Source organism: Hydra viridissima, unplaced genomic scaffold, assembly GCF_058129835.1.
Source record: "Hydra viridissima isolate aposymbiotic clone 2 unplaced genomic scaffold, HvirCarnegie_v1 scaffold_13, whole genome shotgun sequence".
Taxonomy (NCBI): Eukaryota; Metazoa; Cnidaria; class Hydrozoa; order Anthoathecata; family Hydridae; genus Hydra; species Hydra viridissima.
In genome coordinates this window covers 6,934,298-6,957,422 of record NW_028324312.1, presented here as the reverse complement: position 1 = coordinate 6,957,422, position 23,125 = coordinate 6,934,298, and the positions used below count along the sequence as shown (strand labels likewise).

General features: G+C 29.6%; 1 protein-coding gene and 1 pseudogene across 2 annotated transcripts in view; both read left to right on the top strand.

Moving 5' to 3' along the window:
- Positions 1–21,672, top strand: part of LOC149880212 (uncharacterized) — a 37,251-nt gene extending 15,579 nt beyond the window's left edge. For both annotated transcript variants that reach the window (XM_090070909.1, XM_090070910.1), the window contains exons 3-7: positions 947–1,111; positions 4,087–4,236; positions 4,651–4,797; positions 20,553–20,669; positions 20,856–21,672. In XM_090070909.1, the coding sequence (XP_089927035.1) occupies positions 947–1,111; positions 4,087–4,236; positions 4,651–4,797; positions 20,553–20,669; positions 20,856–21,445 (1,169 nt within the window). In that variant the 3' untranslated portion in view covers positions 21,446–21,672. The remainder of the gene's footprint in view (positions 1–946; positions 1,112–4,086; positions 4,237–4,650; positions 4,798–20,552; positions 20,670–20,855) is intronic.
- On the top strand, positions 8,375–10,373 carry LOC149880213 (uncharacterized; annotated as a pseudogene).
- Positions 21,673–23,125: the final 1,453 nt, after the last annotated feature.

Genomic DNA, 23,125 nt, shown 5'->3' with positions numbered 1-23,125 from the left:
ATAACTTATTTCATTTGTACCTGAAAACCTTGTCCTTCTACGAAATTGTACGACAGGTAATTGGAAACCAACATGCGCCTAATAGCATATGTTTTTTCTTTAGCTTATTCATAATCAGACGTCCATGTTGTTTTCTTTTCGCATAGATCTGTGACACTAACTGACATTTGTTTTCAAGCTTTATTTTCTTCCTTTTTCATTCTTTTTACTTATTGCCTTTCAATCACAGTTTGCTGATTCTTTCTTATGGTAGCATCTCAGGTGAGTAAATAAGCAAGTTTTAGATAAAGTTGGTCAAGATATTTTTTGACTGCACAAATGTACTTTAAATACGTTAACAAATAAAACCCCTCAAACTAAAATTTCTTGCTAAAGGCCACTAGGACGCTACATAATTCAATTGTTTCCACCACTGAATACAGTTGCTTCCACACAATTCAAATACTAACATATTTCAAAAAAAACTATCAATATTTCTTTTAACATGGTCACACTAAAACAAAACGACAAGTCCTTATCTTTTTCATGTGATTTTGTATCCTTATAGCAGGTTTTTCGATAGTCTGTTTCGGCTTCCAAAACACACTCTTTAGTTCTAGTTTTATTTTTTCTTTTTAAGGATGGATTAATTTGTTAACAAGCATTTTTACTAGTATATGTAATAAATATTAATATATATGATAAATATATTTTTCTTTCAAAGATATATTATTATCAGATTGTATCCGAGGTAAACAGAGCTTCGACTGAGTTTGCACTTACAACATCATTCAAAACAAATGTTCCCAGTAGATTTAAAATCGTTTTCAGAGTGAAAGGACTATTTAGTCCTAGCAGTCAATTATGCTCAGTTTTTTTCTATTATTTTTTGTCATGGCAAAATCCAGGTTTTGCCTAAAGAGTGGTTTGTCACTTAAGATTTTTATTTCTTTTCTTTAAACAATAGGAGCGATCACATTGGATGAGAGCTTCAACAACAATAAATCTTTCAAAGACCTTTCCAATACACTGCCTCACGACAATCTACATCTGCCTCACGGCAATCTACATCTGCCTCACGGCAATCTACATCTGCCTCACGGCAATAATGCAGTCGCCAAACAATTAGAAGGTGAGTAAATGGTTTTCTAATTCACGGTAAACTTCAAAACACTATGAGCGATTGTCACTGATGTTTGGAATTTCCTTAACATCGAAAGTTTTTTGTGCTTCAGAATATTAAAAGTTTTCTTACTTAAATGGATTTAAATAACAATTATTACTTAGAAGAACAATAAGAACTTATTCATCTAAAAACTGAACAATGTCACAAAGATGTTATTGAGTGCTGACGAGTTGTAACTTAAACAGAACACCGTCACTCTCATTTGTCTAACAAAAAATATTTTTAGCATAAAAATTAGAAAGAAAAAATACGAAATAACAGAAAGAATAATAAAGTTCTTCAAATTCCTTTCAAAATGCATATAAAAACTTTAAATCAAGTTTTTGACTTTTCTTAAAGCAAATATGTTGTAGACACAGTCTAATACCTCATTGCATTTGTGCTTGAGTGTTGTCAATGTTTCCTTCAAAAATTACTTTCAACTAATTCAGTCTATCTTGAATTTGCAAAAGATTTTATTTAATTTATTTCTAATCTCTAAACAGTGGTTCGTTGATATGGACTGTCTTGAGACACAGATATTTTACAGTCTGGCCTAGTCTGATAGTAAAAAATGTCCGATGAATGCTTAGATAAAACTCATCAAGTATTTGCGGTTGATGAACTTCCACAATGTTCATTCCGATTCCAGAGCTTTATAATTAGTTAGGACTGTGTAGGCCGCATTCTGCAAAACTAATGTCTACAAACCTAATCAACACGAAACTCATTAGGTCTCTAGCAAAATATACCATGCTGCTTTAGAAAATGCTTAACAACTAAAAATGCCTAATAACCTTAAAACAGTCAAAGTCATTTTAAACACATTAGGGTAAAGTTGTTTTTAAGGAGACAATTCCAATCTTAAAAAAAAGAAAAATCAGCTTTTTGTAATTAAAACCAGCAGGCAAAAAAACTTAAAATAGTTTTATACCATGGCAATCGAACGTAATGACTTTCTCTTACATATCAATAGTTTAAGTTTAATTCAACAATTTTTGATAAATAAGAACTTCACTTAGCTATTTAGAGAAGTACGACTGTAGAGCGACACCATCTATATAACAATGTTTTATCAGACTTATGACCTGCAGCTAAAAAGCAAAACTTCGATCTAATTAAAAAGTTTCAAAACTTTAGGCACTGAAAAGTTGCACAAATGCCTTTAACCAAAAATATTTTGGTTTAAGACATTTGCAAACTTTTAAAGTTTGTTGTTATACTGAAAAGCAAAATCAAGTGACCTTTTACCCTTTTGTTCTTCAAAAAAATTTCCGTTCTTATTAAATTTAAGAACAACTGCATTATCATTTGACAGATGTGCCACCCAACCCAAACTCCTTACCTAACAGTGTCCTCGACACAGAGTAGCCCACTGACGGAGCCTTAATTTTTGAACGTGAACCGTCAAACTAACTTCCACTCAGTCGACTAAGTAAAAAATTTATAAGAGTAGTGGTATTATATTATATAGTAGTAATGGTAATATCTATTGGAAGTGGTCCTGACTTCAACGGGGCGCCAATAATTGGTTATAAAACTAAAGCAGATACTGGAGCTCTAAATAAATGGTTATATCTATCTATTAATTGGAATATGAAAGATGGTAAACTTACTAGCTCAGCATGGTGTAATGGTATAAATCAGTAAGTTTTACAACAAAATCTTCAACTGGAATTACACACTTAACATATAGAGACATAAACCCAATAGGACTAATATCATTAGAAGAAGATGTACAATTATTTGAACTTTATTAAAGTTTTATTATTAATAAAGATATAATAGGAGCACTTAAACAAACATTTTGTGCTAGGTATTTTAGTGATCCATTTATAATTTAGCACTAAGAAATTCAATGATACATGATTGTCATTAAGTAACATATTATATTTGTCTGCAAAATTTCTTTTTTAGTTTAGAATGATTACATAATCTAGCTTCACCACATGATACACATACCCATAAAAAGTTACGAACTTAAATACAGTTTTAAAAATTGTTTTTTGTTTACAGGGATATTTAGCAAAGTTGAATAATCTTAGGTAATAAAAGGTGAATACAAAATTCTTTTGTTGTTTTACCCTTACCATTTGTTTGCTTTTTTACTGTGGCTAAATGGTTATGAGCCTTGCTTATTTTCATGATGACAAAATTAAAAAAAGCATCAGAATATATATGGTTAAGCTGAACTGTTATGACAAACCCGGCCCTTTTCTTAATGGTTGAAAAAATGGCAAAAATGGTGAGCCAAAACATTCATTTTAAATCTACTAAAATGAACTATTACAAATCAATAATGACACGAGACAATTGTTTTAATTTATCAATCCTGTTTCTGAAAACAGGCTTGATAAATTAAAACAATTGTCTCGTGTCATTATTGATTTGTAATAATTAGACATTATTGCTACAATAATGACAAGATATTAAAGCTTAAATATTGACATTTTATCATGGTATTAAAAAAAAAGAGCTTTAAAGTTTTATTGCAAAAATAAAAGAAAAAAAAAAAATTGTGCAAAGATTTAAATTTTTAAGATGCAGTACAACAGTATCCAAATTGGAAGTCAGTGTTCTACTGATCATAATTGCTTGAATAGTTGCAGCAAATATATTTAAACAATAAAAATGTAATATAAATTTATTTTCAAATTCTTTTGACGTTAGAAAAGAGTCTAACCTTAAAATCACACGAAAACTTTATACCGATCACTTACAACCAATAGTACTATTGCCTGATGCGTTTAAAGGACATTGCAGCTAAAACTTTTTCTTGTCATGAATTGTTTCAATTTTTTGATTGTTCTTATTAGGAAAGTCTGTGCATTATTCCTCTTCCTTAGGGATTTTCTAGTACTCCTAAGAGTTCGTAATTTCAATTCTGGATAAGAGTGCATACGGGTACGGTTTATTATAACTTCGCATTTTGTTTCCTTAAGATAGGCAACTGGTGCAACAAGTTGAAAACATGAGCATCCAATATTCAACCGAACATTATAACAAACCAGGCGATAACAAGTTGCAAAGAAACAGCAATAAAAATAGACAATGTTTTCAGTTCAATACAGATTTCGACGCGACATTAAAAGGTAAGAAAATGTTTACATAAATTGCTAAAGTACAAAAAGTGGTCTTCCCAATTCATAACATACTTTGTTGTTTAAAAGACATCAAATATTTTAAAATCACTCCAGGCTTTTGTTCGGATTAAAACAACTCCGTAAATACGTCATCCAAGTCCTTACAGAAGACGCATTTTATTTTATTACATACAGCTTGCAGTTTTTATCGTACTCTATGCATTTCAAAGGGCTTTTATTGTTGTAATGTGCTTTAAAAGGGCTTTTAGTGTTGTAGTAATGTAATTCGGAGAAGACTCTGATTGTGTAATCAAGAGAAGATAACTTAAAGATTAGAGAGTAACAAGTTGTCTTGGTCCTGATCAAAGCCAGGTGTTTCCAAAAATTTTGCTAGTATTTTAGAAATATTTTTTTTACATTAAGCACAAGCAGCACGGCAGGATGAAAATTTGAACGCCGATCTCTCTCCCGACCTTAAAGCTGAGTTTTACGAAAGCCTGGAGCAAAAAAGATGCAATATCAATCTACGTCAGTTGCACGTCAAAAAAGAACTCGTCATGCCAGTAAATGGTAAGAAAATGCTTTTCTAAATCACGTTTATTTGCAAGAACGCCATAGGAGAAGATCTAGTTTTTTTGTGTATTATATCTTTTCTTATATAAAAGGATTTAGTTAATACTTGTTACTTAAACGACCATATAAAACCCAACCATCTAAAACCTGAATAAGGACACGAAGATGTGATCATGCGTCTTGGAGGCGAATTGAAACTTAAAAGTAACACCCTCATTCTTCTCGCAAAAGTTAGTATTAGTATAAAAACTGAAGACAGAAAGTAATCTTTACTAAATAACAAAAAACCTGTCCTAATACATCTGGAACATCATAAAAAGTCTTTTTTTCCAATATGGATAACTATTAGTCGAAGTAAATTTTATCCTTTTATCAGATAATGTCTAATGCCCCATTCCCAAGGACTGCTGTCTTTCGCAAACATCTTTCTTTCTTTTTGTGCTTCAGTGTTGTTAAGCTTCCATCTTGAAAAAAACTTTTCACTGATTCAGCCTAGATGGTCTTTGGAAAAGAATGTATTAAATGACTTCTTAACTCTAATCAATAGTTCTTTTTCATGGACTTTTTTAACTCGTTGGACGTCTTATAGTCTGGCAAAATAGTCTGGCAAAATCCATCCAAACAGTAATTAGTATGTTTGATAGGGATGGCACTTTTACTTGTTTTAATGTAAAAAAAAATACTTTTAGAAAAAAATTACTTCACATAACTTAGATTAAACTATGTAAAAAATTTCTTTAAAATGTAAATAATATTTACATTTTAAATTGATTTTTTTTGAAAAAATAACATTATATTACATATAAAATTACTTATATAAAGTTAATTTTAAAAATGCGTAACTTATTAAAAACTTATTAAAAATGCGTTATTTTTTTATTGCAAGTAAAAGTAGTTTACATAAAAGAGTTATTTACTTTTTGTAAATTACTTTTAAAAGTAAGCCGTGTGAAAGTAATTTAGTTTAAAAAGTAATTTAGATTTATACTTATACAAATAGTTTGTATCGAAATGTAATTTACATTTTACATGTAAAAGTAAATTATTTTTGAAAGTGATCTTACGTAAATGTAAGATTTTAAAAAAGTCATATTTACTTTAAAAAGTAATACTTCATCGTAATATGAAATTACTTTTATGCGTAAAAGTAACAAAAATTAATATAGGCAACTTACATAAAAACTATTTGAAAAAAAAACTGGTTACCATTACAAGTAAATGTAAATTTTTATCATTGAAATTATTCATTGAATACTATACTTTACTTAGTAAGTAGGGGAAAACCTCAATGAATGGGACAGTTTTTGCAAAATGCTTTTTAAACATAGATAAAATTGTTTAATATATATATTTAAATATGTTTGATAACCACCGACTCTTGCTCAATGATATAGTAAAACAAAAAAGTTGGATTTGCATTTGGCTATTGGTAAAAAGAGAGTTTTATTGGAGCATGACATTTGTCCCATTCATTAAGTATGTCTTATTGAATGGGACAAACATAAAAGAATTAAAAATAAACGTATTTAATTCAATCATTTTTCAAATAAGTTTATTAATTGTAAATGTAGTTAAATATATAGATACATACATAAAGACCACACAAAAAATATTTTTAACTTTAAACATTTTAACTCTAAATAAATTTCAATCAAAGTAGAACTTTCTCATTTTAGAATATTATATTTAGTTATTTTTGTTTAAGTAAAATATTGCAGTATAAAAGTGTGTAAATAATACCCATTACCCATGGGGATAAAAGTAAGGGACTGCAATATCCCTCTGCTGAGCTTTATATAATACTTTATTAAATTCATTCAATTGGCAGTACTTTGTCCCATTCAACATGCGCATCACTTTATCCGAAAATGATTAGTCACACCAAAATCACCGTTAATTAAGCTTGAATGTTTTACTCACTGTAGTACTAGAGACTGCTATCTATTTGAGCATGGAATTTTATTTTCCATAACTTCAAAAATTGCTGCAAAATCAGAAAAAAAAAAACATTTTTAAAAATTACTTTTTACATTCGAAAACACAATAAAATCAATTGTCATTACGGCCATAGAGCAATAGGATGGATGAGTCGGTCAGTTGAGTTCTTGTTTCTATCACTGTTTGTTACAGAAATTTGAATATTCTTACATCGATGCTTGTATAAGAATCTGAGTTTGTCCCATTCAATAATCGTCCCATTCATTAAGGTTCTCCCCTAAGTAAAAAGTAAGTTATTTTATTTACTTTTATCAAGTAACAAAGTCATTTTATGTTGTTTAAAATACTGATTGGTAAGAAAAACAGCGTATTAAGGAGAATTGCATGCTTCTGGGTACTTCTGGGTACTTCTGGGTTATAATGTTAGGAATTATTCTGCATGTATGCGGACCGTTTTTGTGGAGGAGTTTTGTAATTGGAGTTAGTTTAATAAACATGGTGGGTTGGTTCCTATCCATGCCAATCCTTGACTACGTCACTTTTCCGAAGGAGCGCACTTTTGCGAAAACTTCCTTTATATTGCGCTTTTTAATCAAACATTACTTCTTATGGTGATATAACGCATCAGCGTTAATAACCCCTTCCGGCGGCAAAGTAACATTATACCAAAACACGAACTCTTTTGGGAGTTGCAAAACATTGCCGTCCGCCTCGCAAAATATTTTTGCCTCTACCCACAGTAGCTTCTGCATTCTGATTGGCGGCCGCTGCTAGAAAATTTTTTGGAAGCCGGCTTCAATCGAGAGGTGAAAGCCACTGGCGGTTGCCGTCAGAAATTATTTTGTATGTAAGAAGATTTAAAGGTTGCCTTCAGTGGTTTCCCCTTCTCAACTGGAGTCGGCCGCCAAAGGGGGTAGGGGGGTGGGTGGGAGCAAACTTTCGCTTCCTGTCGCCTGAAAAAATGGAAGAAAATTTAAAGTTTGTTTTTAACTAATTAAGCAATTTAAATATTAGTTAGTGCAAAATACATTTTTCCAAAAAAAAGTAGGGTCATTTCCACACCTACCGTGAGTCGACACTTATCGTAGGTTTTAAATACTAACATAATTATTGCAAAAAGTTGTAATTATTTTTTTATTTTTATATTTTGTGTATCAACGAGATCGGCATGCACTTCTATTACAATAGATAGAAACCGCAATACTTATATGAACTCGATGGGTTTATTATATCCGCCAATTAAAATACTTTTTTTTTAAATACCTTCTATTAGAAGCGTCCCAGCAAGCACACAACGCTGAAACAACGTTGAAATAACGTTGATCAACGTTGATCAACGTTATTTCAACGTTGTTTCAACGTTGTGTGCTTGCTGGGGTTTCAAATAAAACAAGGAAATTTAAAAAGATAACATAAATTTTTATTTCTAAATTGACTTAATCAGGTAAATAAAACATGAATCATTATTAATATTATTAAAACAACTCATCGTTATAGTATCAATGTTGTATTTTTGAATGTACGATAAGTATGAACTAAAAAAAAATGTTATTCCATACATTTCGTCCATATCATACATCTCGTATGTCCAATGAATAATCAACTTGTTTCTTTTTTACTATAAAAATAAATATTATTTTACTTAGATTCTTTTACAATGGCAAGACAAAAATGTAAGACAAAAGTTTGTAGCTCAAAACGAAGACTTTAATATACAGATAGTCAATTACGTGATGCTATTAATGCTGTTAAAAAAGGTATGGTTGTGTACAAAGCGAGCAAGACGTTTGGAATTCCTTATCAGACGCTTCGTGATAAAATATTTGGAAGAACTGCTTTGAAGATACAACACTGCGGGTATGAATCGGTTCTAGGTGAACAAATTGAAAACAAGTTCGTCGAGTGGTTACTAACATGCACCAGAATGGGATTTGCCATGTCTGTAGTACAGCTATTACAAAAACGAGGTGAATACTTAAACCGAGCTAGAGGAGGAGTAACTGAAAAAGCCATAAGAGATTGGTTTGCTAAAATTCCGAAGCTTTTAAGAGAAAACGCTCAATATTTAAATGATTTAATGCGCGTTTTCAATATGGATGAGAGTGGTTTTCAGTTGTCACAAAAAACTAATTTATTGAACGAGGTGAACGAGGAAAAAATACATATGAAGAAAGTGCTCGAAGTAATAAAAAAAGCATCACCACTTTATTTGCAGTAAATGCCAGAGGAACTTTTGCTCCATCATTAACAATTTTTAAATATGCTTGTCTTCCAAATAGAATTATAAATGCTGCTCCGTCAGGATGGGGTATTGGAAAAAGTGAAAATGGTTGAATGACCGCAAAATGTTTTTTTTGAGTATATTACAAACGTTTTTCATCCATTTTTTTGATAAAAGAAGAAAATTCTTTACCAGTAATTATTTTTTTAGATGGTCATGCGTCACATTTTTCTATCGAACTTAGTGAGTTTTGCTCTAAAAATGGAATAATTCTTGTTGCTTTGTTCCCAAATTCAACACATATTTTGCAGCCGCTCGATGTGGCAGTTTTTGGGCCAATGAAAGCAAAGTGGAAATCGTTTTGCCGACAATGGCGCATTGACCATGAAGGACAAGAATTAAACAATGAAAATGTACCAGAAGTGTTAAATTATTTTATAATTGATCCTACTATGGCAAGTAATATTAAAAGTGGTTTTAAAAATACCGGAATTTTTCCATTTGATGCTAATAATGTTGACTACAAAAAAATTGTTCAAAAATTATCTGAGTCAACTTTTGCTCCGGCTCCTTATTTAGAAGAGAACCATTCAAGTGTGACTTCATCACCTTCCTCTTCCATAACCTTTATTGAAAAATGTATTGATTTAAGTATTTTAGAGCAGTTTAAAATGACTGATGAACATTTAGGTTGGAAAGGTGATCTTGAATACCTCCAGTTGTATCATTTTTGGAAAAGAGCCTTATCTGAAACATATAAGACCATAATTTTACCTGATGTAATACAACATGGTAATAAAAATCAATCATCAACTTGTAATTTAGAAAATTTGCAAGGTATAACCGATATGGATATGCCTGATTACAATAATGCAGCTATAGTAGAAGCAAAACCAGCTTGTTTTAGTTTAAAAATAGCAGCAGAAATCATAAATCCAATCGAAAGTGTTTTAATATGTTCAAAAAAACCAGCCCAAATATCCAAGCGCAAAGAAGAACGTTTACCGTCGGTTGTAACATCTGAAACGTGGCAGCAAATTCAGAAGACAAAAGTACAAGAAAAGTCACATATAAAGGATGAAAATATAAAAGAAACAATTAGCTGCAAATAAAAAGTCAAAATTAGTGGAAGAAAGATTAAAAAAGAAACAACTAAAAAAGAAAGAGAAAACAAGAAAACTTTGAAAAAAAAAAAAAAGGAATTGCAAAAAAAAAAAGAAAGCCTTGAAACTGAGTCAGAAAACGAGTTCCATTAAAATGTTGATTATAATTATAAAGTAAGAATCCGATAGCTATGATGAAACTCTATCCTTTCCAGTTTAAGAACTTAAAGGATATGTACTAAAGTAACGGAAATGCTTTAAAATCTTTAGTTTTAGTTCATAATAATATTTTTACTAATATATATTTAATATTTATTAAATAGTCTTTTTTTTATTTATACACCCAAAAACGTTTAATAAAATGTTACTAATGCATTAAATTTTCATTTGGATCCGCTAGCGCATTTTAAACCAGACACTAAACCAGATTTTAAAATATACGATAAGTGTCGACAATATATACGATAAGTGTGAAACACTTACGATAAGTATGGAAAACTGCCCTTTAAAAGTTTGATCAAAATAAGTACATTATTGATTTAAATTTTAGAGTAAGAATAATTTTAAACTAACCGTTATAGTATTATATTGACGGCTGCAAAAATTCATTTCTAAAGCATTTCTACTTTTTGAGTAATCTAATATATTATGATAACTTTTGTTAAACTCACGGTAGGTGTGGAAACGACCCTATATTTTTATGCGGAGAGTGAAAATCTCATAAAGACAGTAAAGCAATTCTATCGCAAAAAATTATATTTAGGATAAAAATATTTTGTTTTTGTGAAAGCTTTAATTATTGGAAAAAATTCAATTAAAGCCGTTAATCAACTCTAAAGTCCCTAAACATTTTTCACAATTCGTTTAACGCGTAATCAAATATGTTTAGGTTGGGACGTGGACCTTTCAAAAACTTTTGCCAAAATTATAAATCAAGTAAGTATAAATTATTTGATTAAAAATCGATTTCTGTCAGGGGCATGGGAGGCTGATAGACTTTCTAGTAAAGGTTTATACACCCCGTAATATCATGGTCAATTAAATCGTTATATTATGGCCAAAAAATATCCCTTATTAGTTACAACTTAAAAAAAAGCTCCATATATTTAAAAAAACAGCCCCATAAATGGCTTGGGTGTGGGGGAGCCTAACCACGGTCCTGTTTACAAATGCTAAAATGTTTAGGAACTACATAAACAATAATTTAAAAAAACAGACAACTAATACTTAAAACAAACGCTGTATTGCGTTAAAGTAATCACACAATTTTTTTGGTTTGTCAAATCGCCGAACTCCGTATTGGCATTTTTAAAAGACATATTTCATAATAAAATGTATAAAATTTCTTCCACATCATCATAATATAAAAATATAAAATACAAACTACATAAGTGAAATATAAAAAATATGAAAAATATAAAATACAAACTATATCAGCGAATTACTTCTATTCTGAGTTACATTAAATATCAAGTTTTAAAGTAAGTTTAATCATATCTTCTCTTTAAGTAGCATAGAGTAACGTAAGTTTCTTGAGCTCATGTTACATCTTTCTCTTCGATGAATAAAGTTAGCAACACTGAAAGCAATATATTACTTTAGTATCAGTTTCAAGTTTAGTAATTTCTTTTTGCACGAATGCTGTAAGTCTACTATTTAATTGTCTTCCGTAAAATCTACGAAAGCAAACTGTATTTGATCTGTATTTAAACTTCTTTGTTAAATAATGCGCTGTTATGCAAAGCCAATTGGATCCAACCCTATTCTTCCACAAATCGGTTGCTTTGGCAATATGGGTAACTGACTTAAATTTAGCTCTAAGATCGTTCTTGTATTGATAGTATTACTTTCTCAATCACTTTGCTATCGTCTTTCGATGAGGCGGTTTGTAAAGTGGAGCAAGAATGTTTCGATGGCGTTGCATACCAGGTTTATGAAAATCGTTAAAAGGACGGCCATCTTGAATAATGCAATTTATTATGGCTTCATCTTTTTTCTTCAATTTTTTTTTTGAGAATCGTAAAGGTACTCAGAATTTTTACGAACATGGAAAATATGTTTTCGCAGATTTGGTTCAGGTCCACACACAAGGTTTCCATTCTCCGGGCACATCAAACAAACATACTTATTTGTGTTAGCAACAAATGAAAATGGGGTCATTTACTATAAAAGTCTTTTAGATAATTTTCTTTTTTTGTCTTTTTTTCCAGTCAATGTTATCGAAAAAATTAAACAAAGTTTATATGGTGCTCGCCTTGTTTACGAGAAGTCTCAGAATCAAATCGTAAATAAACATCCTGATGGTAATTTAATTTAATTAGTTTCCTCAATCGTTTTTATGGTTTTGAAGTCCCTCACAGAATAGTTGGATTTATGGAACATAAGGTAATTGAACGATCAGTTTGAAATATACATAAAGAAAAAGTAGAACATGTGAAAAAATTTTGATATTTGAAGTTCGCCTAAGGAATGATTTGAGAATAGTAACTTGAATTAGTTATGTAACGTAATTTCAATTAGAATTGCCACAACTGTCGTAATTAAAAATTGATTTACCCACAAATGATTACAATTTGGAAATCATCATGATCACACTTAATTACAAACAAGTTATTTAAACTTAAAAAAATTTAGGTATGTATACATATATATATATATATATATATATATATATATATATATATATATATATATATATATATATACATACCTTAAAATAAAAAGTCTTCATCTTTATAATTGTAATTCCGTTAGGGAAAGAGCACGAACGTTCAATGGCGTTACAGATTTAACAATTTCAATATTTTTTACCTGTGAAAATGATAAAAATGTTGAAGCAGTTTTTAATGACGATATTAGAGGGATATTTTTGGAAAACTATCCAGTATAAATAAACAAGAAAATTCGTAAAATGGAGATTTTTTGGAGAGATAACATTTTGTCGATATGATAATAGTTATCTCTCCAAAGAGTTTGTTTATGTTGCGAGAAAGCTAAAATGCTGGCCAGTTTTAATGGCCTTATTGTGATCTGTTTTTATATGCCCTTATTATGTTTAGTGTCCCTCCTTAATTTTTAAATAAAAAAACATTTATACATAAAACCTTAAAGAAAACTACTTATAAATTTGCCTTTAAAAGAATTTCTTCTTCCTAAATGGGTGTCTCCTAGGCTAAATATGTCTTCTCCTTACTACTATGTTTAGGCTATTTCTAAATTGGTTTAAGAAAGAAACCCAAATATATCCCTGACAAAAAAAAGAAAAAGAGTAAAAGAAAATAAAAAGCAAAAAACTTTTAATTAAGTTAAAAGATTGCCTCCCCGAAGTCCTAACCTTCAGTTGTTGTGTGTACTATTTCGTGCATGTTCTCCCTAACAATCTGTCGATGTATATGTACACTCCGCTGCACTAATTCTAAAAAATCAGTCGATAAAACAAAAATAAAAAAGCAACAAATAAATTTAAAAATTTACACATTAAAAGCCGTATCAGGAAAAATGCTGATACAATGATAAAATGACAGTAAAGCGTATCTAAGTATATAAAAAAGCTATTTCGGCATTTTTCCCGTCGGTTTTTTTTAGGAGGATATTTTTCTTGATGCCTTCTGAATTCCATACGTTCCGTCATTGAAAATTTTCAAAAAGATAACTGTTCCAGCCTAGACTAGTAAAATATTTCCATGTTGACCAGGAATTGAACTTTTTTTTTAGCCAGAGTCTAAGAATCGTTTGAAAGCAAATGCGAAATCGTTCCGGCGCTAGGAATGGTTTTAATTGCCAATATAATCAAGGATGGGAGTCGATAATTGATATTTTAAAGGTACACAGGGAAAAAAAAGTCTTAATCCGTTCAGACCAGTTGTTGCCCCAATTTAAATTAACTATGCTTTACTGCAAGTTTTGTTTCACTGCATTTCACTCTCTCATACAATATCCTTTCAGAGAAAATATTGACCGAAAACAAATCTACTTACTTTTTAAGTATAGATTACTTTGAATTGCAACTAAAAGTTATTTAAAATGTAAACTTAAGTAACCAAAAGTAATTTTATGTAATTTACTTTTAATAGCCATTTCATTTTAGTTATAAAATAACACGTCTACTTAGGAAAACTAATTATATAAGAAAATTTTTTTCACATTTGATTGCATGTAGCTTTTTTATAATGTATTTTAAAATCCTTTTGTTTTTTACAATTACTGTAATATAATTTTTTTAAAAATAAATTCTTTTTAAATGTAAAAGTAAGTTACATTTCGAGGTAAAATCATATTATGTAATGCAGTTTTAAAAAAAATATATGCAATTTACTTTTTCATAAAGGCTTACTTACTTGAGTAAGTAAAAAAAAAGTAAAAGTGCCATCCCTAATGTTTGATGTTAAAAGCAATCACAAACATTTAAACTTACCAACTTATCATCTTTGTCATGAAAAAGTCAATGAAGTTTTTTGATAGTTTTAATTGCGTTGCAAATCCATTTAAAACGCACATCAGACAATCTGATAAATCCGGTTAAATCTTCAGAGAGATTAAGAGTTCTTAAACTGCTTATGGGCAATAGATTTGTGTCTTGTCTTGTGTCCAATATTGGTCGTGGTTAATGAACTTGCGCGATGCTCATGCCGATTCCAGAGCTTAACCATTAGTTGGGGTTTGGTGCATGGATGGTGAGAGAATGACATAAATTCAGTTTCTTGCCATCAGTTGGCTGGTGTATTTAGGGATCAGTCTTTCAGATCACTATTATGTAGGTTGATTTGGTTTGTATGTTAGTAACTTTATTGTTTGTTTATGGTATTCGCGTATGTTTTACTTAATAGTTGTTGAAACGGTAATCTCAGCAATTGTTTTGATTGTAAATTTTGTTAAAAGCTCCGACTTCAATCTCTAGGAAATGAAATGGTTCTTAAAAACAGATTTTGTCAGTTTAATGTTGATTTACTTAAACGTTTGACTTTGGTCTTGACTTCTTTGTAAAAATCATATATAAGCAAAACTATTGAGGCGATGCTTCGATGAATGTAGCTATTCAGGAATGTCCGTCTTGCATTTTGTTAGTGCCCCTATTTATAGTTCCATTGGTAATAAATAGTAAATTGAGCGATGATAGTTTTCGTTGTTTTGCTCGTAGTTTCTTCTGTTGTTTGTAAGCAAACAAAGTTTAAAAATCATCCGAGGTTTTTTTACAGATTTAAAATACCGTGAGGTGGGAAAATTGATTTAAAAACAGCGATCGGAAAAGATCTACGCTTTATCATTTACATAAATAAATGATAAAGCGAAAGGAATTAAGTTAATTAAAAACTGAGAAAAGACGTACACACAGAAACTTATTACACAGAAACCTGTCATAAAGAAACGATAAAGCGGAAAGAAGAAAAGTAAAAAACATCTGGGAAAAGACCTAGACACAAAGACTCATAAACGATAATGCGAAAAGAAGAAAAGTTAAGAACAACGACCGAGAGAGGACTTACACACGACTTACATCAATCTATCACGTAAGTAAATGATAAAGCGGAAAGAAGAGAAGTTAAAAATAACCTGTAAAAGACGTAATTACGAAGACTTATCAACCTGCCATATCAATAAATAAAAAGGTGTTGCAACCGGAAAACAAGCAAAAACTATGAAAGCTCAAAAAAAAAAAGAAGTTTTATAAGTGAACAAAAGAGAATAGAAGAAATTTTTAATAATGAGAAGATCGAAAGATATCAATAGAAATCAGAAGAAAGATTGATTAAAGAAGAACAACCAGAAGTTTCAAATAAAGAAGAGATATTTGTATAGAAAAAGAAGAACAAAAAGCGGAGTAATTGATGACGTTGATAAATAAGTAATTGATGAGTTTACACAAATCACACCTTTTTGCAAAAGTACAACAAGTGGTCTTCCCAATTCATAACATACTTTGTTTTTTAAAAGACATCAAATATTTTAAAATCACTCCAGGCTTTTGTTCGGATTAAAACAACTCCTTAAATACGTCATCCAAGTCCATTCAGAAGACGCAGCTTGTTTTATTGCATGCAGCTTGCAGTTTTTATCGTACTCTATGCATTTCAAAGGGCTTTTATTGTTGTAATGTGCTTTAAAAGGGCTTTTAGTGTTGTAGTAATGTAATTCGGAGAAGACTCTGATTGTGTAATCAAGAGAAGATAACTTAAAGATTAGAGAGTAACAAGTTGTCTTGGTCCTGGTCAATGCCAATGCATGCGCACCTGTCCAGAATTGAAAGTAGTTACTCGTAAGTAGTTACAGATAAAATCTTTGGAGGGAACATTTTATTCACCTTCCTGATGAGAAAAACCTTCATAACGTTTCTAGAAAAACAAAAACAATATTCCTTTGAAATTTTTTGTATTAAGCAAAGTTGTAAAACTTTGTAAAAGAAATCAATTCATTTTTTTGTCCTCTGGTTGAATAGACAAAAGTAATATGGTTAATCTTTATTGAATTTGTTTAGACCACTAATTAAAGCAAGTTGTTGAATGAGATTTTCATAAAACTTTATTTTAAAAAGGAATTCAAGTAAATAGCTTTATAAAGTAATTGAAGTTCTTAACACATTTCATATAAAATTTCTAACATACAAAAATCTGTACAAATGCTGGTTTATTCAGTCAAATATAAAATATGAAAAATTTTTTCACGTTGGATTCTAGGTTTTTTTAAGACGAACCAAAAATTCTTATTAATGTTTGCTGTCATAATCGATCTGTTATATTTTTGCCAGTGCCCTGAAGCTGTGATGAAGTGCCTCTGTGGATAGATGTGAAGGGTTTTCTGCCACTCATCAGCCTTTTGCCAGCATTCTTTTAATGATTTGAACAAATGATTGATCACACCAAGCACCCAGCCGGCACGCAACGTTGTATTAACGTTGTATATACGTTAGATTTTAAGTTTGTACAACGTTGCCGGTTCGGCAAAATGGAAAGGTTTTGTAACGTAAAATTCTTACGTTAGATTTACGTTAGCTAATAACGTTATACAAACGTAAAATTCTAATGTTAGATTAACGTTATACTAACATAAATTTAAGTTGGAAAATTATTGGCGTTTTATATTAACGTAAAATATTGATTGTAATTGTGTTTAATATTTAATATTAATATACTGTTATATTCATATAAACCTGCCGAAGCCTATGGCTTCGTGTCATGGTTTTTATACGAATATAACCGTATGTAAACGGTTTATATATCCCTTTAATGTTAACATACTAACATTAAATGTTTAACACAATTACAATCAATATTCTAAGTTAATATAAGGGTTTCTAATAACTTACAAGGCGTTAGAAAAACAGTTTCGGGGATACTCAAACTAAAAATACAGTAAATGTTTTTAAAGACTTTATTTAAAGATGTATTATGTATTCTTTTGTATATTATATAGCATATATAATAAATTTACAAAAAAACTGAAAACTAATAATTGTTCAACAATCACTTGCTTCCTCAAATAATTTTTTTTGCTTCCATTTACAAATGGTGAGAACTTTAAGATGCATCCTATTTGATCTTTTATTTGTGCTTCCGTCGAAGACTGGTGCATTAGCAGGATGACTTCTAAAATACAACATGGAATACTGTTAACGGGATGTTAAAAAAATAGTTAAAAATACATTTTTCTTATAACTGACTAGTTGCTTGATTTTTTCTTAACGCTAACTTTCAAGATACAAGACTAAGATATATCTAAGTATACAAAACATATGTAAGGAAGAAGAGATAGATAGAACAATATTAACATATTTAGATCTTCATCGTCATCACTCATAAGAACCTCAGAATCTAGGTCAGAACTCTCAGTTCCAGAAATATCTTTATGATCAGACACACACAAAAAATCGTTATAGTTCTCCATTTCAATGTTTTGGAAACCAATGCTACTCTCCACTTCATTAATATTGGATTTGACATGCGATGAGTTGTCAATTTCTTCATTTACAAGAAGATTGTTTAAGGCTCAATTACTTTGCCGCCATTCCCTCAAGTATTGATTTTTCTCTTGTTTATTGATTTTTATTATTCTGAAGTAAACCTAAATTTTAGTAGTTTTGACAATAACAAGATGATAATAAAAACTGAACATAATAAAAAAATAAAATTTAAGAAAACCTAAATTTTTAATAATAATAAAAAGGTAACTACATTTATTCAAAGTAAGTTTTTTACTTGCTAGCTCATTAATCTCATACAGTTAAATGTTTCTATCATAATTAAAATCATACAGCTAAATGTTTTATAGTAATTAAAATCATACAATTAAATTTTTGTATCATAATAAAATCATACAGTTAAAAGTCTAATCAAATATTTTACTTTATTTTATTTTAAGCTAGTTTTTATTTTATCCTAAATAACCATAGCTAATAAACACAAGCAAGTGTTTTTACTATCTTTCCAAAAATTGTTTTCAGCGCAATTATTACTGATAATTATTACTATATAGTAATAATTATCAGTAATAATTGCGCTGAAAACAATTTTTGGAAAGATAGTAAAAACACTTGCTTATGTTTATTAGCTATGGTTATTTAGGATAAAATAAAAACTTGCTTAAAATAAATCTTAAAAGTAAAAATGAGGTATTACAGGTATTCCAAGAATGAAATGTTAAGGTTAAACTTTAGTTTGGAAAACAATTTTAATTGTTTTTTTTTTTCAGTTCAATTACTAAGTTATCTTAACTAAAAGACAACTAAATGAATAAACAAATAAATACTAAAAATGTGAAAATACAAAATGATTACAGGCATAGTATATACTATAGATACACAAGAAGAAACTAAACAATAATAATTAAAACTGAGTAACAAATGCTTGCATTCTCTTTTTGCTGGCATTTATTTATACCAATGGAGAGACCTTTCCAATATTTGGAATCTGATCGTTTATTTGAGCTTTTGTTGAAGACTCTCTATGCTTTTTACAAATGAAAATTTTGAAATAAATTTTATTTTACTCACTTTATAATTTGATTTCTTTTTAACACTTTATGCATAGCAGATGTTCGGTGAAGATATATGAAAAATAATCTTCATGTTTCTTATTAAAAACATACTTGCATTGTTTGTCAAAATATAAGCAATGCAAGCAGTTTATTGAAATTGATTTTCCACAGCTAACTTGATTTTAAAATATTATACTATATTGCTCAGAGTGAGTAACTATCAGATTCAAAATAACATCATAGCAGATTTAATTGGATGAGCATTAGGCTCCTACCAATTTGATATTTGTTTGTAATTTCCTTGCATCTAAAGTAAAATACTAGACATATTACTCACATTTATTACAAAAAATCTAAACTTAGCTATAAATTTGGATTCAACTAAAGGAATATAAAACAGAAGCACAACTCTTTAAAATTTAAAATGAGATTAAAAGAAGAAAAATTGTAATAATGAATACCCAAATACAAATGTTACATGATTGTTTGAACATTTCAAATAATTGGATACAAAATTCTATTGTGGAAATTCAAAAATTTAAAATTTGAACAAATTTAATGACATCGAGCTAAGTATTTATAATTTATCTGAGAACTAGTAGATTCAGAAATAGTTGTAACATAATAATTTAAGAATAAAAAATTGTTCAATATCATAATAAAACATTCTATAACATAAAAAAAATCTGTTCTATAATTTATAGAACAGGTTTTGACAACGATAAAAAATCAAATCAAACCTTTATAATCGACATTTTACTACCTTTTATTAAATCTTTTATCAGCAATTCAAAGTTTTTATTACTTGTACGCTGTTTATTTAAAAACATTTTTTCAAAATTCCTCGATTGTCTTTTAAAAGACAATTCAAACCTTTAAAATTGGGTAATTACCTTCGAACTAAACTTATAAGTTTAGTAATTATATTTAAACAAATATATTTCCTATCTTCTCTTACGCCATCTTTAAGAAGAAGAAAAAAGCAAAAAGTTACGGTAGGTTTTTTTATATTTAACAGAATACGTTAATATTTCTTTGTTTTTTTACGTTGTCTTTTCGTTAGCTCAACGTTAGAATGTTACGTTAATATTTCTTTGTTTTTTTTAACGTTGTGTCAACGTTACCTCAATGTTAGAATATTACGTAAAAAAGATTACGTTTACACAACGTTAGATTAACGTTAAGTAACGTAAAACGTAATTTTAACATAGATACAACGTAAATACAACGTTGTGTGCCGGCTGGGCAGAAGCTGATGTTTTATCGGCAGTATTTATATATTGTGTTCACAACTTCCCTAAACCCTACTTGATCTTTTTTTCTTACTTGATCCTTTCATTTCAATATTTGGTTGTTTTTTTTGTTTTAGAAGTAAATATAAGTCAATTATAATCACACTGATTTTCTCACTGTTTGTTGTTCTTTTAATTTATTCTTTTTTTTTTTTTCTTATTGTTTTAAATATATATGTTTACTTCTTAATAGTTTTTATTATCTTACTTTCTTGTTTCCTTACTTCTTAGCGCAACAAGGAGATTATCAAAACACCGATGTTTCTAATGTACGGAATTATCTTGCATCGAATTACTTAAATGCTGACCAGGGAATGTTTCTTAAAGTGTTAGCTGAGCCTTTAAACAGTATGGAACTGCTTTTATCAATCGCATTTAATTAATAAAGTTCTACATTCTGTCAAAATTTTAACCTTGGTTGTTATAAATTTATATTGTTTATTTATCTTCCTTTTACTACTTGACATTTAAATCTTCATTCTATTTTTATTCATTTGAAACATTTGCAATGTTTTATCAATATCTGTGATCTAGAATCAACATGGAAGCTAAGACATTTAAAGGTTGAACTTGATGACTTAGAAACGATCAAGAAACTTGCAAAAAAATTCGATCTAAAGCAGAGCTCCATAAAACGTATTTTACTTGCGAAGTATGGCGGTGGAAATCCGGCTTCCGAAATGTTTAACGTTTTGAAAGTAACTCAACCGAAACTTGCATTACAAACATTGCATGAAGAGCTATTGGCAAATCAGTTTAATAACGCCGCCGAGATTACGGCTGATGCTATACAGGGGGGTTGTATACTTCTTAAGGATATCAAACACTCTACTTTAACGAAACTATGTGACGAGTTGCTTATTGAATCCACAGATTTTCCCAATCTGAATGAGTTAGCAAAATGTTTAAATATAACTGCTGAAGGTTTGATGTCAATGGATAAAGCTAGGAAAGCTGAGAACTGTTATTCCTACACTGAAATATTTTTGAAGTCGCTTTCTAAAGAACAACCGAATGTTACAGTTGAAAAATTTATGGAAGTACTTTACAAATGTTCTGAACAAGCGTTTCAAATTTTTGCAAAGTTGGTTTATGAAAAGATTCAAAAAGGCTCAAATACTTAACACGGCTTTTTGAAAGTTAATCTCTTTTTATATATTTTTTAAATGCATTTTTACTGAGGTTGCAGCAGGATCTATTTATTACCTTTTAGATAATATTCTAAATTAATTATCTTTTGATATATTATGTTGTAGGTATTTGTTTAAGTAGGAAATTAATTCTATTTACAAAAGTCAGTTTTGAAAATATTATTTACCCAATCAGGCATAGGGCATCCCACCATCGGACTCGGCGGGAATCTCGTACGAGATGTACGAGATTTGCGATAACGATACATCGGAATTTACGCATTTACGCAAATTCCGATGGCGGGATGCTCTAATCAGGCATACCAAGTTTTCACTTATTGATTTTCGTTTTTACAAGTATTAACAAAGTTTAGACCTTAGTTAAACTATTCGGAAAATTCATTCCAAGTTAATTATCTAAGAAGTAATTAGTATTTTCTTTCAATATCTCAGAGATCTTAATTATATTTCTTTGTAACATATCATAAGTATAACTCAAGAAAGATTATTTATAAAAAATCTCTTATTTTAACATTACCCTCTCAGCTGTCACTTGTTTTTCCTGGCATTTGGCATAAACTGGATAAAATGCATGATTGATTTGTTTTTGAGGACAAATCCTTAACATATCGATGTAAATTTGTAAGATTTTCCTCACCACGTTTTTTACTTGTGAGATGTTTAATGTTATAAGATAGGATAATTCATAACATTTACAATTAGGCAGAAAATGTCAATAATTGAGATAATTTTGTTTGGAAAAATCATCGTCTACTTTTTAAAATGCTGTTGGGGGGAGTTTTGAATAAAATGAATGGTGCACTTTTTGTTTAAACTTCTCACACTTTATTTTTTGATTATTAAGGTCTTAATTTTGATTGTTTTATGTTAAATATGGTTTAAACTTATAAATAAATGAGAGTGACAGAAGTATTAGAGGAAGATGATAGTAGGTAATAAAAACACCTTAGAGCAGTAAGAACATTTAATCATATCATACAAAATCCCCCCCCCCCCCTCCCCTCACATTATAAATACAGAAAATGAACGAAAACTTATTAAACTGTCTTTAAACCACCTCAGACAGCCAGATCAACAGGTGTAAAGTTTTCTAAGTAAACCCAATTCACAATATCTTTGGTCCCGGGTAGAAAGGGCATAAGTCAACTTGACCAACTTTTTGAGACAGCAGTATCAATGTTTGAAAATTCCTACGTGTAAGTAAGGATAAATTTTTTGTAATATGAGTAATATTCGTCACTGACTTATGCCAATCGGACGAAAAAAATCAACAAAAATTAAGCTTTAAATCTACAGAAAAAATTTTTTTTGTAAAAAGTTGACTTAAGCCCTTTTACCAAAGACCAAAGATATATATTGCCTTAAAACTTCGCAGTTTATCTACGTGTACAGATGCAGTTGATATGAGCCAAAATTGCAAATGTTCTTTGTTCCTCTTAAAACAATGTGAACATTTGTTTTGCTTTGGCTGGTTGAAGAAATGAAATAAAAGCATTAAAATAAAACATTTTACGTTGCAAAGGAAATAACCATGATGTTAGATTATTGCAAAAAGAAAACTGATTCCCTCCTTAAAACGTTGACACTTGTTTGTTCAGTATGTGAAATGAGATTCAATGCATTAAAAGAATATCAGCTGTATATGTTTCATAA